Source organism: Podarcis cretensis, assembly GCF_951804945.1.
Source record: "Podarcis cretensis genome assembly, chromosome: 5".
Classification (NCBI taxonomy): domain Eukaryota; kingdom Metazoa; phylum Chordata; class Lepidosauria; order Squamata; family Lacertidae; genus Podarcis; species Podarcis cretensis.
Window position 1 is genome coordinate 66554755 of NC_137174.1, and position 22099 is coordinate 66576853.

At 40.4% G+C, this 22099-nt stretch overlaps 2 protein-coding genes across 8 annotated transcripts in view; one reads left to right on the forward strand and one right to left on the reverse strand.

Moving 5' to 3' along the window:
* The window catches only part of ANKMY1 (ankyrin repeat and MYND domain containing 1), a 39834-nt gene extending 28512 nt beyond the window's left edge, over window positions 1–11322 (forward strand). For 5 of the 7 annotated variants that reach the window (XM_079975844.1, XM_079975846.1, XM_079975847.1 and 2 more), the window contains 5 exons: window positions 2478–2643; window positions 3990–4035; window positions 4567–4709; window positions 8028–8081; window positions 10007–11322. In XM_079975844.1, the coding sequence (XP_079831970.1) occupies window positions 2478–2643; window positions 3990–4035; window positions 4567–4709; window positions 8028–8081; window positions 10007–10245 (648 nt within the window). In that variant the 3' untranslated portion in view covers window positions 10246–11322. The remainder of the gene's footprint in view (window positions 1–2477; window positions 2644–3989; window positions 4036–4566; window positions 4710–8027; window positions 8082–10006) is intronic. The other 2 variants (XM_079975845.1, XM_079975848.1) reach the window with 1 other exon arrangement.
* A 4643-nt stretch (window positions 11323–15965) lies between these two features.
* Window positions 15966–22099, reverse strand: part of GPC1 (glypican 1) — a 208153-nt gene continuing 202019 nt past the window's right edge. The window contains exons 8-9 of the mRNA XM_079975886.1: window positions 21367–21542; window positions 15966–19247 (exon numbers count right to left, since the gene is read on the reverse strand). Of these exons, the coding sequence (XP_079832012.1) occupies window positions 19027–19247; window positions 21367–21542 (397 nt within the window). The 3' untranslated portion in view covers window positions 15966–19026. The remainder of the gene's footprint in view (window positions 19248–21366; window positions 21543–22099) is intronic.

A 22099-nucleotide genomic window follows, 5' to 3' on the forward strand; every position in this document is an offset into this window, starting at 1 on the left:
TTTTGTCACCCCAAAGATACGCGTGCCATGCCAAATCTGTTATCAAAACCTTCTAGATCAAGTAATTCATTGTTTTCTAACTTTATCCATTCTTTTATCCAGCATAAACATGCTGCCTCATAATACAATTTCATATCTGGCAGGGCGAAGCCTCCTCTTTCTTTAACATCTGTCAATAACTTAAATTTTATTCTAGGCTTCTTTCCCTGCCAGATATACCTTAAGATCGCTTTTTGCCATTCTTTAAAAATTCCTATACCCTTTAGCATGGGTATAGTCTGAAACAAAAATAACATCTTTGGTAGCACCGTCATTTTTATCGTGGATATTCTTCCCCAAAATGATAATTTCATTCTGGCCCACACCTCCAGATCTTTCTTTATTCCCTTCCAAACCGGGGTATAGTTATTTTGATACAAATCTATATTCTTAGGTGATAACCAAATTCCCAAATATTTAACCTTTTTCACCACCTTTATCTCAGTTTGTTGCTGCATTAATTCAATCATATTTTGTTCCATATTTTTTACAATCATTTTCGTCTTTTGCTTATTCAGTCTGAATCCTGCCACCTTTCCAAATTGTTCCATCTCTTCCAATACTTCCTTTATACTTTCTGTTGGCTCTTCCATAGTCATTACCAAATCATCGGCAAAGGCTTTAACTTTATACTCATTTAGCCCTACTGTTACCCCTTTTATTTGCTTGTTAAGTCTAATTGCATTTAGTAAGACTTCCAGAACCGTTATAAATAACAATGGCGATAATGGGCAGCCTTGTCTTGTTCCTTTAGATATTTTTATATCTTCGGTAATCACATTGTTTACTATCAATTTTGCTCTCTGCTCAGTATAGATTGCCTTTATGCCATTGAAAAATTCTTGTCCCACCTCCATATATTCTAGATTTTTCAACATAAACTCCCAAATCACATTATCAAATGCCTTTTCTGCATCCACAAACATTAAAATTGCTTGTTTATCGCACCTATCAGACAGATATTCTATAACATTGATTATATTTCTTATATTATCTCTCATTTGTCTGCCTGGTAGGAAGCCTGCTTGATCTTTATGTATAATTCTTGTTAGTATCTTTTTCAATCTCTTCGCTAAAATTCCAGCAAAAATCTTATAGTCTGTATTCAATAATGAAATAGGCCTGTAGTTTTTCACTTGGGTTAAATCAGAATCTTGTTTTGGGATTAGTGTAATATATGCTTCTTTCCATGTTTCTGGAATGTCTCTTCCTTTCAGAATATTGTTCATGACTTCAATCAACGGGGTCATCAGCACATCTTTCATCTCTTTATAGTAGCTAGATGTAAACCCATCTGGACCCTCTTCAGCTCCTTTATCACTTCTTTTACTTCTTCTTTTTCTATTGGGGCATTTAATTGGGCTTTTTGGTCTGTACTTTTTACTTTTTATTTGAGTTGGCTGTTGTGTTTCCTGAGCTAGGGAATAGGGCAGGGTTGGCCAGTGTCTGTATTCTTGGGGACCGCTCTATCCACCAGAAAGTGGTCGAAAGGCTGGAAGCCTCTTTTCTTCAACGGACCTGCCTGCTCTGCAAGTAATCTAGACATCACCACTGAGCAATAAGGACACAGCAGTTACAGAGCCCCATGCACTTGGTGATGTCTGGCTGGGGGCTTTTAAGTTCTGTTAAGTGTGCTCCGCTTCCCAAGTAGTATGGAAGTTCCAGGAGCAGAAACTTCTCCGAGCTTCAGTTTCTTTGGAAGGAGGGATCACAGGAGACTCCAGGATGCTTTTGTAACACTTGAGATAATTTACAAATAATAGAGTCGTAGAGTTGGAAGGTACCTTGGAGGTCGTCCGGAGCAGTGCTCTGTTCAATGTATGATGCAACTTTAGCATCCCTGACAAATGGCCATCTGGTCTCTCCAGTGAAGTAGAGCCCCCCACCCTCCCAAGGCAGCCTCTTTCACATTCAGTCTTAAAGGTAAAGGGACCCCTGACCATTAGGTCCAGTCGTGGCCAACTCTGGGGTTGCGGTGCTCATCTTGCTTTATTGGCCGACGGAGCCAGCATACAGCTTCTGGGTCATGTGGCCAGCATGACTAAGCCGCTTCTGGCGAACCAGAGCAGCGCATGGAAACGCTGTTTACCTTCCCGCCGGAGCGGTACCTATTTATCTACTTGCACTTTGACGTGCTTTCAAACTGCTAGGTTGGCAGGAGCAGGGACCGAGCAACGGGAGCTCACCCCGTTGAGGGGATTCGAACCGCCAACCTTCTGATTGGCAAGTCCTGGGCTCTGTGGTTTAACCCACAGCGCCACCTGCATCCCACACTGTCAATCTTACAGGGTGTTCTAATGCTAATCTTACTGGTGTCATAGTGGTTTTCCTGTGCAGCGTTCTTGCACATTCCCTGCAAATATAACAAGGAAGTATATTTTTGGGAAGGTACAGATCTGCTTCCTCGCTGGCATCTTGTGGGTGTTTGTGTTTTGCAGGATAAGAGAATGCTCCATACACCGTACCATGCCCTGTCGCCAACGGAGCGAGAAACCTTCACCAGCCGTAAAAAGTTGTTGGAGTACCTCAGTGAACGGCTTCGAGAGTGCGTCACGTCGAGAGAAAAACAGTGGGATAGAGAGGAAATTCGAAGACTCAAATATGGTGAGGCCAAGCGAAACCTTTGGAAGTATAACAATATTTTTAGGAATCTGCAGTTTGCTTGTAAGCTTTGAGTTTTCACATTCAATCCTCACCCCCCTTTTTTAATCTTTTGACACTGAGACTTGAATGCGCTCCAGAATTTTGCACCCCAAGGATGAACAAGGACATTTAAGCTAAATCAAGAGTAATTTTATTGTACTAAAATGGAATTGGCATATTTGCTAATGATGTTAAGACGGCAGAATAAGAATAGTTTGAATAATAGAGTTTGAAATTAATAGAATGGTTAAAACTAACTATATATGTCATTCTAAAAGCATGCCTGAAAACATGTAGAAAAGCAAGGATGCAGTAAATTTGGGCAGGGAAAGTGGAGGTGGTAGGATCACAGAACTGAGTTGGAAGGGACCCAGTGGGTCATCTAGTCTAACCCCTGAAATGCAAGAATCACAACCAGAGTCCCAAATCTCTGCCAAAATAGCTTCAAAAATGCATCTTTATTCTGTGCAGGTGGGTTGGAGAAAAGGGGTTAACATATTTTTTGCTTCTTCCTGGTAGGAGACCATGGCTTAGTTATATGGGCATGGGGTAGAAGGGAAGAGTGACAGGTGATCATGTCTTGGTTTAACATTTCCAGGAGTCTGATTCTCTTTTGTTTAACTTTAAATTAAATTAAATTTACAAGTGATAAGAGAGGACAGCCAATATTTATAGTGAAGGAGATAGCAATCAGTGCCTTTAGTAGGAAGTGTTGCAACTCAGCTTGTCTGAGCATGCCCTGTCTGAGTTACTGTAATGGATGTTCTCTCCTTGCCACTCCAGGCCAAAGCAGAACTTCCCTTCTCAGGTGTCGGCTGCTATTCTTAGACCCAAAGCTTGATTTCAGGGGTACTTCCTAACATTTCCTGCTATTGTTGGTATACTCTCAACACTATAGGAGCTGCACAGTGGTCATGATCCTTATCCTTTACACATTTTCTGTTTGGTCGTTTTTCCTGTACTCTTTTTGGCACCTGCTTAAAATATTTTTCTTTATGCAAGCCTGTCCAGATAATGTGCAAGTTACATGCATTTTCTTTTTAGCTACCGTTGATTTTAATAATCAAATATCCAATGATTTTGGATATTTTAAAATACCTGTTTTAACTTTTTTTAAACTATATATATATATAAAAATGAACAAGAGATATATGATTTTGGTAAGGAAATAAACAAGGAAGGAAACAATCAATCAATCGATGAAATGAATATTTGAAACATTAGTAATTGTTTTCAAGTGTATACATACTCTGGCTTTAGGTAAAAAAATCTTTAATAGCTCCTTTTGCATGTCTGTTGTTGTGCAGGAAGAAGGAAATCTGGAGCGGGAGCAATGGAAGCAGATGCACCCAAGTAAGATCAGCATATAAAAATTTAAATTCACACTGTCCGTATTAGGTTACAGAAGTCTATACGGCACGCTGTCTTGTAATGTTTCTCTCTCCCCATTGGACCCACTTGAATAAGCCTAACCATATTGGCCTGTTCTGCGGCCCTGTACATGTAGCGCTCAGTTAATTTACTATGATTACCTGTTAACAGAGTTTTGCAGGCAACTCCCAAAGTGGTGCGAAACTACCAGTTGGGGGGGAAAACATTCAGCAAACTGGAACATTGGCATTTGGGCCAGTTGCCTATAGACAGCATGTGTTGAAGAAACAGACAATTCTTCAAGACTTGCAGGTGCTTAATTGAGAGTGTGAGTTTGCAGCAGAGTGAGTTTAAGATGTTTGTGATAAGAGTAGTACTAGAAATCAAAATGTAAGTAAATAAATTCTCAACGACACCTTTCGTAGCCACATAATTACTTACTATGTCCATCCCTACAAGGTAACATTGATAAATATCACGGACGTTAACTTCCACATAATTTCTCTTTTGCAGAGTCTTTAAATATTGCTACCAATGTGGACGATCAGTTGGTGTGAACCTCTCAGTATGCACGCGCTGTTTCGAGATCTACACCTGCAGCAAGACTTGTAAAGTGAAGGCTTGGAATGAGCGTCATAAGAGAGAATGTGTCCTAGGTAGGTTGATTTGTCTGGTTGTGCGCAAAGCAAGGTGTATTCACAACAGTAAAAACAAGAAAGTAGTAAGTATAGGAGCATCATAAGATCTGCTGTTACCACAAAGAGCCTTACACTTATTCCCAACCTGTGCATGTGGAGTTTTGAAAAGTGAACTTTGGCATTACAGTGGTACCTTGGGTTAAGAACTTAATTCGTTCTGGAGGTCTGTTCTTAACCTGAAACTGTTCTTAACCTGAAGCACCACTTTAGCTAACGGGGCCTCCCGCTGCCGCCGTGCCGCTGCCGCGTGATTTCTGTTCTCATCCTGAAGCAAAGTTCTTAACCCGAGGTAATATTTCTGGGTTAGCAGAGTCTGTAACCTGAAGCGTATGTAACCTGAAGTGTATGTAACCCGAGGTACCACTGTACATTTTTGTGGGTTTTTTTTTTCTAGCTTACTGATTCGGAAACACAATGCATCTCTTTACAAGTTTTGTAACCAATACAATTTGTCAATAACTGTAAAGGATCAGACTGTACTGTTCCCTTGAAGATCTTCATTATGCACCTGCAACATGGTGTTCTTTGACAGTGTACTTCTAGGGTGTCATAGAACAGTAGACATTGACTTTGCCAGATAAGTTTCTGCAGAATATAGGCTCTGCAACTCATTCTGAATTGTGTCATGCATAGGAATATAGGTAGCTATCTAATGTCGAAGCAGATCGATTGGTCCATCTCCCTCAGGACTGTCTCCACAGACTGGCAGTGGCTCTCCAGGGTCTGTGGCAGAGGACATTCCCATTCCTACCTGGAGATGCCAGGTATCAAACCTGGGGTCTTCTTCATACAAAGCAGATGCTGTACCACAGAGCTACAGCCCTTCCCAAAATTGATTGATTGATTCTGGAATGGAAGGATATCTAATTCTCTTTGAACAGGAGTTGAAATGCTGCAGAAAATAATCTGGTTTTATTCAAGTAATTTCTTTTCTTCAAAAATCAGCTCGTGTACACATCCTTGCAAGAAACAACTCTATATTTGGGAAGGCAAGTGAAGAATTGCCTGGAATTGTGAACCTATTATTTGAGACACAATGGGCAAAATACAAAGATCAGCAAGTATGAGTTTTATCTCTACTGTGAAAGAAATACCTGTGTGTGTATGTACAGGTGTGCTGATACTGGATCAAGATCAGAATCCAGATTTATTTAAACCGTCCCCCAGTGTTTTTGTACAGGAAAATGTAGGGATCTTCAAGAGAATGTTACAGTGTGTGTTGGAACTGTTGAGCTCCCGTTTTGCTGTCCTACTGGAAATAACATGAAGTATTGCCAACTTGGCTGTTAAAAGGGAATTCTTTTATTTCCTATGTTTGACTCAAATGTGACTGAATGGTTCTGGATTTTGGAAATTACGGTGTGCAAGTGTCTAGACTAGGACTGAAGAGAGAGACCGATAGTATGCAGAGTGACATGCCATTTTGACTGAGGTACTGCACAAAAAGTCATGGCTACAACACATAGGTGGTGAAGACAGATGGCTTTATCATAGCTCAACTCCTGGAACACTTGGACTTGAAAATCAAGTAGAAGACTGGTAAGTGAATGGCCACAAATGGTGGTGAAGACTCAGTCATTTGAACTGGAGCAAGAAGAGGATTTTTGCTGCTGCAAAGTGGACCGTATATATCTTGTGCAGTGAAGAATGCTAGAAGCAAATAATTCTATAGATGAATATGATGTGAGTCTAACCATTGTCTAACACCCCCCCCCTCCCCGCCCATAAAGGATACAATTCAGGTCTTTTGGAATTCCTTTTTTTGTTTACGTTTTGCTGATGTGATGAAAAATAAAATAAAATCCTTATTTAGGATTGAAGACAGGCGATGCAATGAAGAGATCTGGCCTTTAAGAACTTGGCACAGAAACTTCACATTTGAAAGGAGCAAGCATGGTTGAGATTTTCCCAAACTACTAGAGACTGAACTCGGGATATGTTGATTTTAAACACCAGAAATTTCATGTCTATAGTTAGTAGGAAAGAAAGTCTGCGAAATACTGCGAAGATACTGACTTCCTCTTGCTCTCTACAGAAAAAATATATGCCATTGACAATATCAATAAAGGCTTCCACATGCTGGACAACACTGTGCATTCTAATACTGCTTTGCTTATGCTAAACTTGTCAGATGGTTGCGGATCTTTTGCCCACAAAGAATTGGACCAAACTTCCATCAGACAGTTTGAAAATCAGGGATGTGATTCATATCAGATTTAGTTACATTTGAAACCATGAGCCTCAGACAAATGCAGTATCAGGCCACTTAACAAAGGAAGCTGGAAAATAAATACTATTTATGAAGTGTTCCATGGGAACATCCACTACAAACACCACCTACAGTGTTACTTCTCAGTATAGGGATACAGAATGGGGCTTCCATGGCTGAGCAGTTTTTGAACAGAGTTTTGCAGTGAACAGCATTTCCTCCGTTGAACCAGACTGGATGATACAGTGAGATCTGTCACACAGAACAGATCACTGATTGGATAGGATGTAAAGTTCCACTTCAGTTCTTCTAGCCAATAGGATGTGGTTTAAGTGAAGATGAATAGATCATTGGTAGTGATTTTTTTAATTGTAGCTGCTGATTTTCATTTGTAGAATTTCCAGTGATCACTGATGTCGACTGCAGAAAACCTGAGGGTACATTCACATGAAAACCGTTGAACAGTATTAGTTATTAGCAGCAAGGGATATCTATGCTGCTTCCACATTATCTACATGTGTACATTCCCATGTTCAATTAGTCAAGAGGCGACACCCCCGAGTTCTCAATTGGCTTTGGTTTCTAGAGAGGGATGAGTCAGAAACAAACATTTCCACAAACAATTCTGGGATGGAATTCCACATTTCTCTTTTTGAAGAATATTCTTGCTCCTGCTTCACTTTAACTTCCTCTCAGAGAACACAGCTGGAGTTTAGATACGTTAAGGTGCATTGAACTGAACTGACTGTTCATGTGAATGTAGTCTTAAGAAAACCATTTATGTAAAGAGAAAACTATGTCATTTCTGTTTGGCATGCAATGTATGTTGAAGTTATTGCTAAAGTGGAAGCATGTACACTTTAAGAATATATGTAAATGGAACACAATCCTTTGTTAATTCTATCATTGCAATAAATTAAATCTCACCATTTATTTTTAACACTGTATAGAAGTTACTTGTAGCTAGCACTTCCACGGAAGGCACAATTCTTTTGAGGCGTTCATAATGTTGTCTTAATGTTGAATATTCTGAAATGTCTTTGCACCTTGTTTTATTGCTGCAAAAGATGCTAACTCTACAGCTGATTTTTGTGAGGAAGAAGAAGAGAGTACTTTGGAGGGTAAGTAAGCAGTCACTATTAATCTGTTATTTTGTTATTTTGGTTCTGCTTTTGTTTTCCATGGTCAGTAATTGTAACCATCAGCTGCTGATTTTCTTTTTTGCTAAGATTCTGGGGCTACTTACAGTACTATTGTTGTTTATTGGTTTAATTGCTGCAGCCTAGTTCCTGCTTTTCACTATTTTTAAAATTGGTTGGTACTTTTATTGATTTTTTTTTTATAGTGTAAGCTGCCATGAACATTGCTTGAATAGGTTGGGGCATACATGTATATTGTAAATATAATTTATAATATGAAATATATTATTTTCTTCTTTAGTTGCTTTTTATTGTATATGTTAATATTTTAATTTAAATTAAGGATGTTTTAATGCCCCAATAGAATTGTTTTTGTGTATTTTAACTATGTATTGATTTTATAGTTGTAAACTGCTTAGAAGCCATTTTGGCATATAAGCAGTATCTAAATATATAAATAAAATGCCATTATAGCTAAAGTACATTAGAATCCTACAATCCTTCCAGTGTATTTTCTCTCTGTTACTGCTGTTATTCATGAGCTTGCATGGTCTTCTTTACATTGAATTGGTGGGAATGTGAGTGCGGTCGGGTGAGGGAACTCAGCTTTCTAAATCCATACAACTCTTTAGGTTAGAATGGACAATGCAAATGTATTTTTTAAAACTAGGTGGGAGGGAAGCTAGATTTTCCTAGATAGCATAAGACAGACAAATGCTGTTATGCTTGAGGGGGGAAAATGAGCTAGGATGTATGCTTTGTCACAATATACATTTCTAGTAGGGTGATGCCAAATGTTTCCTCTTTTCTATGGGGGGAATTATGTGTACAACCAGTGCTTTCGGAGGCAATAGGAAAATTGCATGAGAAAAAACCCTGCCAGTGAGACCCTTCTCCATTTTTCATGTCTGTTTTGTAGTTTTGGAACTTCTAATCAACTGCTGCTTCAGGTTCATTGTTTTATTTGCCCAGGACTTCATTCTCGTCCACTAGAGGATTTCAGCCAATCAAGAATCACATAATGAACTTGTAAACATAATGCGCTGTGTTACTAGTCAGATTTTGCTATGTGTACTTATTTCTGAGGGCAAACAAAACTGAGAGTGAACCTACTGCTTCCAGGAATTGTCTCCTGGGTGATCCCAGCCAATGGGGAAGATGAGGACAATCAAACCTATTCAGGGTTTCCTGAACACTTTTGTTCCTTTACCAGCATTCTCTGAAAGATTACCCAAAGGAGGGACACCGTTCAGTAGTGATACAAATGTTTGCAAAAGCTATTTCTTGCTGTTCAGCTCGTGTATCTGTTGCTCCTGCTTTGTCAGTATTGAAAACAGAGAAAACACAGTCAAATAATGATCAGTCAATATGTCGGTGTAGTTGTTAGCAACTGTCAGTTGTTAGGCAAGAACTCATTTTCTGTGCATTGTTAGCACCTCCCTTCCCCATTGCTACACGCCTTTCCTTCCCATTTTCTGAAATTGTTTCTAGAAATGAATCCAAGACAGAAGATGTATGTGTGATGCTATTTTGCCTTGTGCCCTCTTGTATCCCCCCCCCCAATCCTGTTATTCTAAGCTGCTCAATTTCTGCAGAAAGGGAAGAAGGTTAGAAAAAGATGCAGATGACTAAATAGATGAACACCTTTATGGATCCTGCCTGCCCTCTTTCTCTGAAACATTTTGCCACCATGGGCAGGAGAGAGAGTGACTGAAAGTGGAGAGGAGCTCAATACACAGTTGTAGCAGGAATTTCACAGAGTAACCTATCTAAAAGCCCACTAGTGGGCAGTGACTAAAAACACATTGAATAATTATTTTAGTTCCACCTTTGGCAATCCACTGCATTCTTGCATGGGTTTGTTATAAAATTAATGTAACATATATATATCTATCCTTTTCTGCCAGTGCGGATAACCAAGTCTGGTCGTATTCAGAAGAGCAAAGTGGCTCCAACCAGAAAGAAGAAGGAAGGCAAAGAGGGAGAGAGTGAAAGAGCCAGACGTAGAAAAGAGGAGGAGGAGAAAAGGAAGAAGAAGCAATTGAAAGATGTGACAAAACAACTGAAAGAGGCAGTGTCAAAACACCCTGAGAAGAGCAGCAGCCATGCAGATCTCCCTTATACTGGGAACTATAGTTACATTTAAATGCTTCTACCTTTTACTGGTACAGCTCAGCTGTAATTTGATGTGAAAAATACTACATAAGGGAGAACGGGGGGGGGGGGGGAGGACGCTAGAAGATACAATCAAAGGAACTTTGCATTCTTGTTTCAGTACTGAAACCCATTTACATTATTTAAAGTGAGGTTGGGTAACGTGGACGTAGTAGTGAAATATCTGTATCTTTCCAAGGTCAGCGCTTCTATACAAACATAAAACCAAAGTTTTTCACATTTAAAGAATACAAAAATATATAAACAGTTCAAAACACTTTGATTTGGGATGAGCTGGTAGGCAAGAGGGCAAAAAATCTGCTTGTTTTTCAGCTAGTGCCTTGTCGTTCCAGACATCAAGGGCTTTAGTTTGTTCCTACCTGGTGGCAATAGGACTTTTGCCTGCTAATTGTGTGTACTCAGTGGAAAGTAGTCTTTTCAAAGCAATTTAGGCTTCACAGACCAGGGCCTTTGCCTATGGTAGTCTTTTTGTTCTAAGAACTGGCAGCAGTAGGAAATGTGTGGGATGAAATCTTTTGCACGTGTACAGTTAGTAGGGAGATAAATACAGCTGGTCCAATAAATGGGGAAGCAAACTCAGGTTCCAGTCCTTAATCCAGTGAACATCTACTGACTCAAGCTTTGGGATCTGAGGGAACAAAGTGGAAGAATCTGGCCCAGATTATCTGTTGATGTTAATAGGAGAGTATAGAATTGATCTCAATTCCATTCAGTAGTATTAGCTGAAGTGATTGTTTTGAAATTGTGGACTCTGTTTGAGAGGTACCTCAGCAACTGCATTAGTGATCTGCATTGTTACAGATCCTATTGCAGTCAGTGGAATTTTTTTTAGAGGTGGGCTGGAAGGCTCAGCAGGGGTTAGTGATTGCAACCAGACATGAAAAGGTTAGTCACAGTAGAGGACAGAGTTATTATGCTTACCACTGATTTCACTGATTTGTGGTCCCTATACTACATTGTTAAATGGAAGAATCTGTTGACCTGATTTTTTTGTGTCTGACATAACTGGTTTTAAATATTGCACAATAAAAATAATTCTGAAATACCATTCCCCCCCTTATTTTTGTAGTGAATTTAAATAAAAGGACTACAAGGCATGTTTATATCAAATGTTCTATATGCGTGCTGTTTCATGTGAAATAATTGTGTTCTAGCCCATGCTCAACCCAGCGAACACAGCGGATTGCTATGATTCAGGCTGCTTCATTTGCTTGATAGCATTCAGACAATTTAAACCCATATATATGTTTATTTAATGGTATTATGGATTGGCAATTCATCCTCATTTAGGATGACAGTTTGCTGGTTGGTTGTTTATTTGTGTATATATTAGTGATGGATATACAATTTATATAACATGTTGCTGAGGCCTTTGTGGCATGGATTGGCTGGATATAGAGCAGTGTTGGGAGGCCCCAGCTGGGGAACCTTCCAAAGGAAGAAGGCTCAGAGCCAGGGGATTGGTGGTGGGATGGTGATGAGTGGCCAGAGGGAGAAGATGGGGGGGGGGAGGTGTCAGAAGCTGAAGAGGCAACAGGACTTAGTGAGCAGGAAGAGGCTGGGGCAGAGGGAAGCTCAGACTCAGAGGCAGGAGAGGAGGGGGCCAGGAGACAGAGGGTCTGGCTGCTGAGAAATCAGGGAGTACCCCTTGGTAGCTGTGCTGGGAGCCAGCAGGTTTTGGATGCAGGCATTTTTTCTCTGCAGGAGGCTGTTATGCCCCTGTCTACACCAGATTTATGTGCATAAACCTCTTTCCACGCTTGCATCTCTGCTGCTAGATCTGGGCAACTAAATCCAACACAGATCATCCACATAATGGACTGGGACAGGTGTACAATTTTTCCTTCAGTAGGCACTGTTTATCTAGAAGTGCCTCTCCTCTGGTTCTCTGGACCATTAAGCATGCTTTAACATTTGAACACCAGTCCTAATACTGTACACAGACTTGGAAAGGAGGGCTGATCAAAACAACGGCTGCTCTGAGAGGGACTACTGAAAAACCATGTGGGAGCTCCATGTGTTGGATGTAATGCATAAAAGGCTCTTAACTGTACTCCAGCCCATATATAGGTGGCTGCTGTCCTGGTCACACCATTCTGGATAAAAATACATTTTGGTGTCTGTCGATTACAACATTCAGTTATAGGGAGTTAGAAGGGCATCACATATTGGTGCGCCATAGTAGCTAGGTGGCTCATTGCCTTCAAGTGTTAGCATTAATGGCACTATCCTAAATACACTTACTAAGGACTAAGGCCCATCAAACTTAGACTTGCTTCTGAGTAAATGCATAGCAATACTAATCAAGATGTAGCTATTTTAACAGTATACAGGTATGGCAGACCATTATTCATGCTATTATTATCATCAGCAAGTTGACAAATACTTTTTCATGTTTGAAGGACTACTTTGAGATAAATCTGAGGACAGAAGTCGAGAAAAGAGTGATTTGGGACGCAAGTAAGACCGTGATGCGAGGTTTTCTGATACAACAGAACTCTTTAAAGAGAAAGAAACAAAATGAAAGGAAGGATAAGATTCTGGAAAAAATAAAAGAAGGAGAAAAGAAACTGAGGTCTAAACCAAAGTCTCATGAAATTCTGAGAGAAATTAAGTTCTATCAAATGCAATACATGGAATTGATGAACCAGGAGATAGAATGGAAAATTAAGCAAATGAGACAGAGGACATTTGAATCAGCGGATAAATGTGGGAAACTTCTAGCATGGCAATTGAAGAAGAGACAGAAATTAAATACAGTCACAAGTTTGGAGGTGGATGGAAAGAACATTTTTAAACCAAATGAGATTAGTAATTGCTTTCAGAGTTATTTCAGGAGATTATATTCACAAGGGCCGGAAAATGAAGGAGACATGGAAGATTTTCTTAAGAAATATGGATTACAAAAAATTTCGCAACAAAGTATGTTGATTTTAAATGAGAAAATAACAGACCAAGAAGTGGAGGGTGCCATTCAAAACATGCAACTAGGGAAATCTCCAGGACCAGATGGACTAACCTCCAGATATTATAAAGCATTGAAAGAATGGTTAATACAGCCGCTTAAGGAGGTTTGTAATGAAATATTAGAGGGGAAAAAGGCACCTGAATCGTGGAAAGAAGCTTTTATCACACTTATACCAAAGACTGAAACTGAAAAAAACCAGATCAAGAACTACCGCCCTATATCATTACTTAATGTGGATTACAAAATATTTGCTGACATTTTAGCAAAAAGACTGAAGAGGGTGTTAATGGAGGAGATTCATAAGGACCAGGCAGGCTTTCTCCCAGGAAGACACTTATCAGATAATGTAAGGAACATAATTGATATTATGGAACTGCTAACTGTAAATATTAACACGAAGGCAGTCCTGATTTTTGTGGACGCGGAGAAGGCCTTTGATAATGTCTCTTGGAAGTTCATGAAGAAGAATCTCCATGGGATGGGGGTAGGCCAAAGGTTTGAAAATGGTATAAGTGCAATATATTCTGAACAAAAGGCTAAGTTAAAAAGGGACACGGCAGGGGTGCCCGATATCCCCATTACTTTTTATATCAGTCCTGGAGGTTTTGTTGAACATGATCAGGGGGGACCAGCTGGTAAAAGGAGTTCAGGTCGGAGCTAAACACTATAAATTGAAGGCATTTGCAGATGACCTAGTATTGACGTTACAAGAGCCAGACACTAGTACAAAAAGAGTTTTAGAGTTAATTCAATTCTTTGGCCAGGTGGCAGGATTCAAGTTGAACAAACAAAAAACTAAAGTTCTGGAAAAAAACTTAACAAATGTTGAAAGAGAGAGATTCCAAAATGAAACTGGGTTAATGGTGGCAAAGAAAGTAAAATATTTGGGGATTAACATGACATCTAAAAATGTGAACTTATTTAAAGACAATTATGACAAATGCTGGACAGAGGTAAAGAAAGATCTAGAAATATGGTCGAATTTGAAGCTTTCCTTGTTAGGCCGAATTGCAGTGATTAAAATGAATGTATTGCCTAGAATGTTATTTTTGTTTCAGACATTACAAATTGTGGATAAACTGGATTGTTTCAAGAAGTGGCAGAAAGATATATCTAAATTTATCTGGCAGGGCAAAAAGCCCAGAATAAAATTTAAGATACTTACTGATGTAAAAGAAAGAGGGGGGTTTGCCCTGCCGGATTTGAGACTGTACTATGAATCGGCAGCTTTCTGCTGGTTGAAAGATTGGCTACTTCTTGAGAATGCAGATATTCTGGATTTGGAAGGATTTGATAATAGGCTTGGTTGGCATGCATATTTATGGTACGACAAGGTTAAAGTTCATAAGGGTTTTAAAAACCATATTGTTAGGAAAGCATTATATAATGTTTGGATTCGGTACAAGGATTTGTTGGAAAATAAAACTCCTAGGTGGTTATCACCTATGGAGGCTAAGGAGGTGAAGAAACTTAATATGGAATCCAAATGGCCAAAATACTCTGAAATTTTAGAACAAGAAAGCGGTGAATTTAAACTACAGAGTTTTGAGAAATTAAAGCCCAAGGTGCGAGATTGGCTTCATTATTACCAAATAATGGAAACTTTTAAACAAGACAGGAAAATTGGCTTCCAGGTGGAGAAATCGAAATTGGAAACAGAATTGCTAGAACCCAATACTAAGAATGTATCAAGAATGTACAATTTGTTGCTGAAGTGGAATACAATAGATGAGACAGTTAAATCAGCCATGATTAAATGGGCACAGGACGTTGGACATGACATTATGTTTGCTGACTGGGAACAGTTATGGACCACCGGTATTAAATTCACGGCACGTAATGCTCTAAGAGAAAATATGAAAATGATTTACAGGTGGTACATGACCCCAGTTAAGCTTGCGAAGATTTATCATCTGCCCAATAATAAATGTTGGAAATGTAATGAGACTGAAGGTACCTTCTTTCACCTTTGGTGGACCTGCCCAAAGATTAAAGCCTTTTGGGAAATGATTTATAATGAAATTAAGAAGGTACTTAAATGTACTTTTCACAAGAAACCAGAGGCATTCCTCTTGGGCATGGTCGGCCAATTGGTGTTAAGGAAGGATAGGACTTTTTTTTATGTACGCCACTACAGCAGCAAGGATCCTTCTAGCAAAGTATTGGAAGACACAAGAACTCCCCACACTGGAAGAATGGCAGACGAAAGTGATTGACTTTATGGGATTGGCAGAAATGACTGGCAGAATCCGTGACCAAGAGAAGGAGACGGTGGAGGAAGACTGGAAGAAGTTCAAAGCTTATCTTAAGAACTGTCACAATATTGATGAGTGCTAAAATGTCAAGGGGAAGGAAGATGCAGAATTGCAGCTGAAAATGTTTGAGGATTTAAGGTGAAATTGAGAAAGATAACAAACTTAAATTTAATTGGCTAAAAGGGTTGCTGAAAAACTGTAAAATAAGGATGCAAAAAGGGTGAGGTATGGGGAAGTCCGAGAAAGGAGGCTTATGAAAATGAGGTTAAGAATTTATATTTGTGTGTTTGTTTGTATTGGTGTTTTTATGTTGTTGTTGTTGTTTTGTTTTAAAATTGGAAAACTAATAAAAATTATTATTAAAAAAAAGACAAATACTTTTTCATGATGCTAGTCTGGCACCTGCTGAAAATCAGTAAAAACAGAACAAATAAAGCAGCATGTTGTTGCAAGGGACATTCATATAGATTTAAGTCTCCAGCCTTTTTTTATTTTATTTATACAAGGATTCAAAGAACATAGTTCAACAGTGCAAGATAGTTACAGGAACTTGGTAACCAAAAGAAATATATAAATGGCCAAGAATGCCAGTAAGTGAAATAAATCTTAATTTTGCAGATAGAACTGCATTTTTTTTTAAAAAGCCAAGGTGTACTCTGGATATATTTGTACCATAACTCTCTAACAAGCCCACCAGAAAATTATAGGTTGTTTGTCATTTGTAAATGATAAATATCAGTGCTCTTAAAGCCTCTATTGACCCTCAGCCCTCCACTGAAAAAGACATTATGGCACAAAAAGAAAAAAAAAACCGTGACAGGTTTCTGGCTGACAGCTTTGCAAAGGGCTTGGGTTTTATAAGGTGTTTTAAAACATCAAAACAGAGCAATGTCATTCATATATATATATATATATATATATATATATATATATATGAGAAACTTTTTAAATCACAAAACTTCAGATCCTAAGAGCATTAGATTTAGCATTATCAAGAGACCGAGGCTCAAATGACAAATGAGGTTCAAAGGAGTGGCAGACTCATTTATTTAAATACGGGATGGCCCAACTGCGTATAAAAATCAGGATTGAGCAAATGGGCCCTAAAAACTTCCACCCCCTCACGGCCTGCTTCCTTGTAGCATAGCCTCTCTCCCCAATGTAATGTTTTCCTCAATTGGGCTCTCATACGGGAAGTAAAGTTGGCTGGGAGAGAGAAGCTTTGGGGAGGGAAGTGGAGGGCGAGGGCCATCAGTCCCTATTTGCACATTCCTCTTAGAAAAAAATATTTTCACACAGCCAGTTTCTGTTTCAGATGTGATGTGGCAGGCCGAGTTAAAAGCAACAGAGTAAACGCACCAGGCCCTAGTTCTCTCATAGTTTGAGCCCAGGACTGTGTTGAGTTTACAGCTCTCCAGCAGTTTGGCAGAAGATTTTCATTCAGGGGGGAGGAAATGGCAGCTGTTTCATTTTTACCTCAATGTGTATAGCATTTCATTTCTATTTTTTACCAACAGAAGGCTACATATATAATGCTATTTGAATGTGGCACTCCATTTTCCCCCAGGCATTTGAACTTAACGTTCAAAGGAGGCAGGATATTTGCTTTTCATGCCTCATTTGTATTCAGAATTATTAAGAATGGTCTAAACTGAGAACAAAAATAAATATATTAGATGGACGAGATCAATAATGAACGTGGGGTGGTGTATTGTTCTACTTAACAAGGGACTGAAAGTAATGTGTGCAAAAGCAGGTGTTCTTTCGAGCAACAAATTCGTTCTGGCGTCAAGACTTCAGTAGCGTATTTTCAACATTCTGGTGATGTTTTTGGCAGCCTCCAATACCGATTGAAGTGATTAGGAAATTAATTTCTCCCAGTGTTGTAGAAAAACAAATAGGGCCGGGAATGGGAAAGATAATTCATTTGAATTAATTTGCTTGCATTAATTCATGTGCCACAATACTAGAATGGCTTCCCTGCTAACTCTGCATGTTTTATAACTGATTCTGTAATTCTGCCTTTTTGAATGCTGTCGTTAAGAAATGCATTTGTCTTTGATGCAGAAGAGAAATGTTTTCGGCATTTATGCAAAGCCCATATATCTATATATTAAATGTAAAAAATATGCTTTCATAATCCCTGTGTCCTAAAAGGAAAGTCATGATATAAGTGAATTAACAGCAAAGATTGTGTTGAAGGCTTCCTATCATTCAACAACATGAATAGGACTGGCCTTTCTATGCTAGATATTTTTGAAAGGGGGGTGAAAAAAGTTTATGGCTGTACCAAAAGAACCCAAAGCAGAGAACTGTGTCTCAACGGCGAAATACATAGGAGAATCTATTGCTGTAGATATGTGGTTGGACAGCCCCTCTTTCCTCCAACCCCTTCCACCTTGATATCAGACAATACTCCTGGCAAATATGTAGCAACAATCAGGAAATTAGCTGAAGTGAAGCAGTTTTACTAAACAAGGACTAGAGAACATAAGGTTAACTATGCCGATGTGAGATGAAATAAGGTAGCAGCTGGTTGACTTGATGATTCAAACTATGGCTTTGGTCTGCTTTCCATTGGCATAATTGGTGGTACTTTGGGCAGGTCGTAGCCATGGAAATTCCCTGGGGTGTTTGACAGTATATAATTGTTCCCTGGGCCAAACAATTAGTCGCCTCCAGGCTTTGCTAACAGGATCAGTAATAACACACAAAGCAGTTTCTTTGCATCATCCCTTTGGTAAAAGTCAACTGTTGTCACTATTAATAACGGGAATTTTTTCAGCCTCAAACTGAAAACAATGCTTCCCAGACAGAAATCTCCCCATGCATATTTCTAGCATAATGTTGCATATTACAATTCTGTATTGCATTTTATCAATTTTGAATGCTACTTTCAAAGGATCATGCAAAACTTGAATCTCACTCTAATTCATTTAGATGTAGGAGAGAAATATTAAGTGGCTTCAACCACTCATTTTAACAGAGGTATTTGCCAATTAAAGTAATTTTGTTCCAAATTCCACCATAATCCCTTTGCTAATCTGGTACACAGGAAGGACCATTTGCCACTTGCTTAATGGAAAATAATGAACTGTTACAGCACCTGGAAGATTTTTAAATTAAAAAAGGTGTGTTGTTTTAAACAATTGTAGCACATCTTTGGCTACAGCTAAATAAGAATATGAGATACTTGTGTGTTTTATTGGGGTCAATAAAAATGATGTGGCCTTGAAGGTCATTTGTCCTTTTTACCCATATCTGCCAAGATCTGTTGTAGGCTCCTAAGTGTCTCATTGTGGCAAATTAATGATAAAAAGAGGTAAAGAAAGAAGGCCCCAGCATTCAAAGAAGACCAAAAAAGAAAGGGGAGGGGGAAAAGACCAGTTCTAGCACTGCCAGGTCATCACAAACAATCAAGAACGTTTTATCTCCCTCATTTTGCCAAGATGAATTAAATATAGTCCACATTTTTGGCAAAGTTAAGACCACAACCACCCACAGTCTCTTTCACGGCCGCACAAATGAGTTACCGCCGCAGGTACTGTGCTGCAACAGCAGCCAGAGAAAGTAATAAAAGGAAGGAAGAAGGCAAAAGTATGTTGCTGCTATTTCCACCAACACCTTGTCCAGACTGCTTAGGCATTGGATGTGTCTCTGGCGGCCTGGTGCTAGCGCTCTTGGACAGTTTTTTGCCACAGATGTCGTCAATGCAACTATCGCCGCTTCCAGAACCACTAATGTCATCACCTAGGCAAGACAAAAGTTCAAGTAAGCATGGCAGTTCCAAAAGAGCTTGCAAATTAAACCACACCATGTGCATTGCTGTTGCCATAAAGCCAGGGAAAGCAAATGAAGAATTTGGAATGCAGTGTAGCAGGCGTATATATCTCACCTCACCCTTGTTAAACGTTGCCCACATTTAACAAACCACCCAAAAGCTGGTGGGGAAAATGGGATGAGTGGACCAAATTCTGTGCGGAGCCTTTCAATCCACATTTTTAGCAAACCAAAGTTGGGCATGTTCTCATTGTTACTGAAGTTACCAGGGGACTTGAGCCCACAGGCTCCTAAGGACTAATTACAGAAAGGAGTAATATTTTGAACTACAGTGGTACCTCGGGTTAAGAACTTAATTCGTTCTGGAGGTCCGTTCTTAACCTGAAACTGTTCTTAACCTGAGGTACCATTTTAGCTAATGGGGCCTCCCACTGCTGCCCCACTGCTGCCATGCGATTTCTGTTCTCATCCTGAAGCAAAGTTCTTAACCCGAGGTACTATTTCTGGGTTAGATAGTCTTTAACCTGAAGCGACTGTAACCTGAAGCGTCTGTAACCCAAGGTACCACTGTACCATCCTGAGCTACAGCATCCTCCCAAGCTTGAAACCCCTGCTGCTGCTGAGCAGTCAGAGGAAAGCTGGAGCTTGTCCATTGAAATGAGGCATTAGGGACTGATAGGGAGAAGAAACCCTGGGAAGACAGTGGGCAATCTCAGGTGCACAAGTCTTGGCAATGCCTGTACAGTGGTGCCTCGCAAGACGAAATTAATTCGTTCCGCAAGTTTTTTCTTCTTGCGAGTTTTTCGTCTTGTGAAGCACGGTTTCCCATAGGAATGCATTGAAAATCAATCAATGCGTTCCTATGGAAACCGCCTTCAGACCAGGTCCGGGGACAGTCTGTCCCCCGACCTCTTCTGAAGGCCTGGGGGGGGGAAACAAGGCTTTTCTTCCCACCGCCAGCCTTCAGAAGGCTGTTCTGAAGGCTGGCGGTGGGAAAAAAAGCCCTTCTCCCCACCTCCTGCCCCGCAAGCTCCGGGGACAGGAGGGCTTTGCTGCCGACCGCCAGCATTTTAAAAGCCCCTGGGACAACGGAGACTTCTCCGCTGTCCTGGGGCGATCTTAAAATGCTGGCGGGCGGCAGCGAAGCGTTCGCTGCTGACCCCCAGCATTTTAAAAGCCCCCGGGACAGCGGAGGTCTTCTGAAGGCAGGCGGTGGGTGAAAGTCTTTGCTCCCCCCTGCCTGCCTTCAAAAGCCGTCCGGGATAGCAGAGAAACGCGCTGCACTTCTCCGCTATCCCGGGAAGGCAGGCGGGGGGGGGCAAAGACTTTCGCCCCCCGCCGGCCTTCAGAAGAGGTCCAGGACCTCTTCTGAAGGCCGGCGGTGGGCGAAAGTCTTTGCTCCCGACGGCCAGCATTTTAAACGCGGTCCGGGATAGCGGGAAAGCGCAGCGCGCTTCCCTGCTATCCCGGACCGCTTTTAAAATGCTGGCGGTGGGGAGCAAAGCCTTTCGGCCCCCGTCGGCCTTCCTGGACCTCTTCTGAAGGCCGGAGGGGGGGCGAAAGGCTTTGCTCCCCACCGCCAGCATTTAAAAGAGGTCCCCGGAGATTTCCCTATGGGCTTTCTTCTTGCGAAGCAAGCCCATAGGGAAATTCGTCTTGCGGAACGACTCAAAAACGGAAAACTCTTTCGTCTTGCGAGTTTTTCGTTTTGCGAGGCGTTCGTCTTGCGAGGCACCACTGTATAAAGATATGGATGTAGCAGCCAGCACTCCAGAGAGGGAGGAGTAAAATCACCAAGCGTTACTAACTAGATCTCTTGCACTCCAGTTCTTGGGTGTCAGCAAATAAGGGCAATACTTGCAGCAGCCAACTTGCCACTGCTTCCGTGCACTGGCTCTACATTAAGTATGGCGTAACAGAATTGTGAACTGAACCTCTTTGATGTTCTGTTGCTTTCTGAACATGGAATCCTGCAGAACTCTTTATTTCAACTGCTAATCATATAAATCATATCATATAAGTATGCATGATATAGATTGTGCCACCTCCACAGCACAACACTGTTGCCTTTTCTCAGCTCCGTACTTACTTGTATCCTGAAAATCCACGTCATTCCCATTATATGCATTGCGCAGTCGATTTGTCATAATCTTCAACTGCATGATTTGCTGGCGAATAGTCATGTCTGGTTTAGTAATGTCTACCTCAACTTCTGGGTTATTGATTTGATTGGCTAGTCCGTCTCCCATCACATCTGGAAGATACCTGCAAAGAGCCATGTGTGTTCATGCAAGAAGCCAACTTTAGGGTATCAAACATTATCGCAATTGATTTAAGACATTGACCTGGTTTGCGCATTCTGACATGGTCACAAGGAGGACCATCTGCTTCCAAAAGTTTCTTATTATGTCAGAACTAGGTAGACTTTGGTTAGTTTAAACTATGGTTTGTTTCAATAAAAGCTGGGACCAAACTGTTGTCTAGAAGAGGAAGCAGATGTTTCAAATCTCCATGGTGTCACATCAGGGGAGCAGGGAAGATGCAAACCCAAGGCTGCTGCTACTCATGCGCATAATATCATTACTGTTTAGTGCTACATTGGAATTAGGTCACTATCTTTAACTTGCATCTAAGTCTTTGCAACTCACCAACATTACTGCAGCCTTCAACACTCTTCTGATCATAACATCAAACCTAGAATTCTGACAACATGGTTTAGGAATTGATCTTGTGGGCACAAATTCCACTTGCCCTCTGCCTCCACCTGCTATATCTTGGCTTTATGTCTGCCCCTAACCCTGGTTAAAAGCATTCTAACACTG